Source organism: Lolium rigidum, chromosome 3, assembly GCF_022539505.1.
Source record: "Lolium rigidum isolate FL_2022 chromosome 3, APGP_CSIRO_Lrig_0.1, whole genome shotgun sequence".
NCBI lineage: Eukaryota > Viridiplantae > Streptophyta > Magnoliopsida > Poales > Poaceae > Lolium > Lolium rigidum.
Genome location: NC_061510.1, coordinates 79,116,823 through 79,123,068, shown reverse-complemented (window position 1 = coordinate 79,123,068; position 6,246 = coordinate 79,116,823). Strand labels below are relative to the sequence as shown.

Here is a 6,246-nt window from a genome sequence, read left to right as displayed (position 1 = left end):
ACATGTATGCGCAAAATGTTTGTCCAATTTTTTAAACATTTCAAAATGTATTTTCAAATGTCAGCAGCATATGCAGTGGGATCAAAAGTGCTGGTACAGGATGGAGAAAGCAAACCGCCTAAACGACAGCTGGGTACCGCGTCGTACTGTTCCCGTTTCGATCGATTGGGCTTCGATGCATACGATCAAGGTGGTTGGCTTGTCCTTGCTCTGTATTGGCACATACATTTACTGAAGATTATACCACCATGGATATGACGTCAGCCAAGAAGCCAATGGCCTGATGTGTAACAGATATAAAGAGCACCCTAGCTCGGGCGTACTTCCGAGTTTTCGTGGGCCGATGGGGCTATCCCGACGCAAACAAACATACCAGCCAAGATGAACAATCTTGGTGTCCACGGTCCGATCCAAACATACACTTAGCTCGGCCCGCTGGACATGCTTTTAAACCATGCTACTTGGGAGATGGCCAGATGCGCAAAGGAGTTGGTGTCTTTTGCAAGAGCAAAGGTGGATGGAGCAATGTCTTTAGCTTGGTGTCTTTTACAAAACGTCGCCGTTTTTGGTCCACGATGATAACTGAGGCCGCCTTGTAGTTGTAGAACAGATCTATGCCGTCATTTTTGCAAACTGCCCAATAACTCAACAAGATAACATTAGCTTCTTTCTGTGCGCAATTCTGAACCTGCTGATGACTAAATCAATAAGCTGCCATTGGCTTCTTTCAGTGCCCAATTTCGAACTTGCTGACGACTAACAAGAGATACCATGACGATTATTATTTACAGTGGCAAAACATAAGAATACTGAATGTTCCTGGCACGTACTGCATGTTGCATGCGCCCCAATAATAACTAATCTATCGCTACCGTCCATCCTTTCTTGTCCTCCGCCAGCCCCATCTGGATCGATGTCAGAGTGTCGTACAGCTTCCGGGACAAGGTGTCTTCACCGGTCCTGAATTCGTACCTGCAGGGACACATAATCAGTTCAGATCTCAGCAGTGAACTGAAGAAGCATCTTTGTACTAGCACGAATGAATTATTCAGCCAGCTGAAGAAGTGCGTGTGATCGCGATTTTACCTTGTCCCTTGGTAGGTGACGGTCGACACCGGCGTGACGCCGACGGCTGTTCCCGTGCAGAACACTTCGTCCGCGCCGACCAGATCGTCGATGGAGACGAGGCGCTCCTCGACCTGCTCGATTCAGAACACAGATCATAGCTGAGTTAACTTGAGGTATCGGTTACAGCTGACGGCAGAACAGGTGGTTAATTTGACCTGGTAGCCGCAGTCCCTGGCGAGTTCGATGATGCTCCTGCGCGTGATCCCCGGCAGGATGGTGCCGGCGGTGGCCGGCGTGGCGACGATGTCGCCCTTGAGGACGAAGAGGTTGCAGGAGGAGGCCTCCTCCACGTACCGCTTGTGCACAGAGTCTAGGTACAGCACGTCCGCGAAGCCCTTGCTCTTGGCGTCCATCTGCGCCTTGAGCACCTGAATTTGATCAAACACGAGTCCGTCAGTAGTGTCACATTCGCTACAAATTTACCTGAAGAAATGGCGGATGCAGGCATCCTCTTACGGGCGCGTAGTTGGTGATGGTCTTGACCCCGCCGGTCCCGCCTGGCATCGCGCGGTGGAACTCCTCCTCCACGAGCAGGTGTATCGCCGACATTCCTTCCTGAAATCAATCACCTCACCGTTAAGATTTTGAACTTACTCGGATTTTTCTGCAGATTATGCAACTTCCAAGGTCTATAATTTAAGATGCTACGGTCCAACCTAGAGCATTGGAGCTGCTCTATAAGAATCCAGTGTGACTTCAGAGACTGTCGTTACTGACCTTGAAGTAGGTCCCTACAGGGGAGGCGTAGATCATGAAAGTGTACTCGGGAGCTGGCGCCAGTCCAAGGATGGCACCGCTGCCGATGAGCAACGGCCGGATGTACAGCGCCCCCTTCCCCTGCGGTGGCACCTGAAACTCGAAGCGGTGGTTACAGAGAAAAGATCAGCAAAAACCGTACGTACGTCAGCCGTTAGATCGACGGTGGGCGCGCGTGGAGTGGCCACGGGAGAGCTTAGAGGTAAGAGGTTAGGCACGTCACGTACCCAGCGCGTGTTGGCGAGCACGGTCTGCTTGACGGCGTGCACGAACTGCTCCACGGACGGCGCCGGCATGCACATGCGCTCCGCCCCGGCCTGCATCCGCCGCGCGTTCTCCTCCGGGCGGAAGAGCATGTACCCGGCCCCGTCCGCCCTCCGGTACGCCTTGAGGCCCTCGAAGAGGCCCTGGCCGTAGTTGAGGACGCCGGAGGAGGGGCTGAGCTCGACGTTGCCGTAGCGGCTGAGCTCGCCGCGGGAGAAGCCGGAGGAGGAGCCCTCGCCGTGCGGGCACCGCATCACGTACATGTAGTCGGTCGGGGTGAGCCCGAAGCCCAGGTTGTCCCAGTCGATGTCGCCGCCGGTGCTGTCCTCGTCAGACCTGCGGGCGCGCAACGGTTACAGTACAGGGCAAACAATGGCGAACTGAAAACAGGGTCCAGGTTGTGGCTAGACGCTGGAGGAACAGGCCGGAACTCGGGCCATCGGGGTACATGGGTGAATGGCTACAGAGGAGAACGCATCCATCGATCTGCATGCATGTGGCCTCACCTGTCGACGGGGTCCAGCTGCGGCAGCGAGGACTGCCACCGGGACTGGAGAAGAGAGCCGCCGCCCGATCTGCCCTGCACGTCGAGAAGGCGCCTACAGTGAGTTCCAATCATCCTCATGGAGGCAGGGAGGCAAATCATCTTGGACATGGGAAAATGAGAGGCGAAAAAAGAGCTTTCTTCTCAACGTAAGGAAGCGAATAAAAAGCACTAGCTAGCAGGTTCGATTCGATCATGCGGAGAGGAGAGGGGGGATCTGAACCGTAGCCACGCAAAGCGCGCGCGCGCGTACACGTACCGTTCCGAGCGCGCCTCCGCTGACCCTCGCCAAGGCGGCCTGGCCGTTACAGGCCCATGGAAGCACGCGCCTCGCAGACGACAGCACGGCCATGCACGCACGCACTCGCGGCCCGTAGCTAGCTAGATCGGTTGTCTTCTACCTCGCGTCGCGCGCGGCTGAGTCTGGAAGAGCTTTGGAAACCTTGGAGGCAAAACGTGGACGAGAAAATTGGCAAGTTTGTAATCTCGTTCGTAATGAAAAGACGCGCGCGCGAGACTTCTATATAAAGTCGTGGGGAAATTGGCAAGTGCTCGATCGATTTGCCGTGCTGGATTCTAGCCGTGTAATGGCACAACCCGTGCATTGGTGCAAAGATGTTTTGGCAATGTTCGATTACGATGGGGACTGTGCAATGTTACAGGGGAGGGGAGCCGTGGGAGCTAGCAGCAGGCGACCTTTTCATGGATCGAGACAAACCAGTAGTGACTAGTGACCGCGCGCGGACGTGGATGCGATGGCTTGGTCATTGACAAGACGGCCCGGTGCTGCACGGGTCTTGTTGGACAGTGACAAAAGCACACCAGCCAGGCCTGCCATGGCACGGCATCTCCCCGGAACGAGGAAGTCCTTATGGCACCGCCACGTGGCCGCTCATCACAGCTTCTAAGAGCATGGGGCCACGTCCCTCAAACCAACCTTCAAATGGATTTGGGGCGCGCGGAACAAAAAAACGACACCCAGTCGCGGCCTTGCACTGGTATAGTGTACGGCATGGCCCAATAGGTTGGCAGGTGTCCAAAGGCCGTCCCGACGCATAGGAAACGGGCTGGACACGCTAGACGTGAGCCGTTGGCGACGTGGCTCTCAGACGGGCCACGCCTGTCATAGACAGAAGTAGGCGAGATGTCTCGTCGGCGCAACGCCTTCTAGATGTGTTGGCGCCACACCCTTCCCGTCCTTTCTACACCACGTTGCGCCTAAGTTTCCCGCGTCGTCTCCGAATATAAAGCTCGGCCTCTGTCGCCCTCACCACCTTACTCGCCACCTCTAGCCTCCTATCCAAAGCCTCGAAGCCGCAATGCCTTGCTGCCTCTCCTCGACGTACTCCATGTTGGGCCACAACGGCCGCAAACTAGCGTGTTTACCGCCGCCGAGCCGGTAGCACAACCCAGGGCCCATGCTAGATGAGGAAGACATGTCAGAGTTCACGGCGTTCGACAAAAAATTCATGGCCAATGCGGCACACGAGGCGACAGAGGAGGAGGAGGAGGAGGAGGAGGAGGGGATGAGTGGAGCGAAGGGACGCAGCCGGCCGACCTAGAGCAGGCAGCCATCCTCGACTCCTACCGTACGACGAGGTAGAACATGAACGTCGCCCGTGCCCCCCCCGCCAAGGTCCTCCTGGAGCGCGTCATCTAGATATCACGCCAGAGCGTGCCGATGGAGGAGTCTGGGCGCCTCATCTTGGTGGCCTAAGGGCAGAGGATTATTGTGCCCACTGCCGCCCGTGAAGCAACGAGGGTGGCCTAGAATGAAGAGTTCCGCCTGAGGCGGGCGATGGTGATAGGACATCGCCCTAGGGAGGTACCGCCCTCACCGGCGGTGATCCAATACTAGCAGATGCGGGAGGCTAGGCAGCGTGCATCTGCAGACCAAGTAGAGAGGCGGGCGCGGGAGGAGCAGAAGAAGGGCAAGAACGACGACAAGTAGGATAGTTTAGTTTTAGTTCAAATTCAGTCATTTTTCATTAAACTTTATAATATATAACAAAATTTGAAGGAAATATCAAATTTATGTTCAATTTGAGCCGTTTTACTCAATCACTAATAGCCTTTTTGGGGACGCCAAAGCGGCAACGCGTGTTGGCTACCCCCGATCACTGATCACTGTGTCTGGCACGTTTGAGGGTTACAGCTGGGATGCTCTAATCCTTACCCCTTGCATGCACCCAACAGCGTTGTTGTCCGCTTCGTGTCCGTTGGCCCCGAGGCAGCGGCCTTGGGGTGTTGGAGGCGTGACAGAACGTAACCCGTAACAGAGAGTTTTTTTTAGATTATTTATCAGTGTCTTCTTTAAAATGGTGAGACAGATACTACATTTTGAAGTCAGCCTGTCCTGGCTGGTTTGTGCGTCATGTTTGGCACCAATTCTACATGCTTATGAGATTTTCCCTCCACGTTATTAATTACTATCCCCGTTCCAGTGAATAATGCTTATATTTGTTTTAGAAAAGTCCAATTATGTAAATTTTGACCAAGTTTTTAGAAAAAAATCATTAACATATACAATCTAAAATTAACTTCACTAGATACATCATGAAATATATTTGCATATAATATCAATGTAATATCATAGTTCTTAATAGTCTTTTCTAAAAGTTTGGTTAAACTTGATATAGTTTAGCTTTGAAAAAAATGTATTCATTGGTAGGGATGGAGTACTATAACAAGTAAAGGAAGGAAAGAGAGCAGTCCGATTAGAATGGAGGATCGAGTCTGTAACAAGTAACTGCACAAGAGTAGAGTCCTGTCATGGCGTGGCATCATCGACAAAGAGATTTGTGATTTTCTCGCCACTTTCGCTGCTACCTACCCTAGATCCGTAGTTGATTGATGGACGCCTCCAATGTCATGGCATGTCTTTGTCGGTGCGGTGTTGGATTTTTGTGTTTGAAGTTCGGTTTGTATCACCCTGTTTTTTTTTTTTATGTTGGCTAGAGTGGGTGCGGCTTGTTGTTCGGGGTCTTTGTTAGCCTTGGCTGTGAGTGGGCGCGCGGTTTATGTGGGCTTGACCTGTTATGTTGTTGAAGATTTTCGTATGATTTTCTCCTGAAAATAAATATATTTTCTCTTTATACACCTAATTAATGTATGAAGCAAAGATTTTGCCTTTTTTTTTGAGTGTCGCACCTGCCGCGTGGCCGCTTCGTCACGTCTCCCGATCCTTACCCATTTGCATGCATGGTGCCGCATTGAACCACAACTCTTTTCCTCTCGCTCCCTTCACAAAATTTTCTCGGAGAAGGGGTTGCCACCACACTCGTTTCGCTTTCATCGGTCGATTTCTATAGATAGGCAAGGCAAAGCCGTTCGTTCGTCCGTTCGATCGAACGAACCTAGTCGTGTTTGGTTTCTTCTCTTGATCCAAGCCGGCACGGACCCACACCCACCAGAGCTGGCGGTACCAGCGAGTCCTAGCTTGCTTATCTCCTTTTCTTCGTCTCAATCGACAGCAAAGGCTATACTGCTATAGACGCATGCCATGACTTGTTGTCTTTATCCTACTACGTCTCTTGGCACTGGGACTAGAAGGT

General features: G+C 52.6%; 1 protein-coding gene across 1 annotated transcript; it reads right to left on the bottom strand.

Annotated features, from left to right (window-relative positions):
• Positions 1-695: 695 nt before the first annotated feature.
• LOC124697030 (branched-chain-amino-acid aminotransferase 2, chloroplastic-like) lies at positions 696-3,060 on the bottom strand. The gene is made up of 8 exons (XM_047229674.1): positions 2,952-3,060; positions 2,655-2,728; positions 2,112-2,484; positions 1,846-1,977; positions 1,585-1,683; positions 1,284-1,496; positions 1,087-1,199; positions 696-972 (listed from the first exon to the last, which is right to left on the bottom strand). The coding sequence occupies exons 1-8, from the start codon at positions 3,042-3,044 to the stop codon at positions 858-860; spliced, it is 1,212 nt and encodes a 403-aa protein (XP_047085630.1). The 5' UTR covers positions 3,045-3,060; the 3' UTR covers positions 696-857.
• Between the last annotated feature and the right edge of the window lie 3,186 nt (positions 3,061-6,246).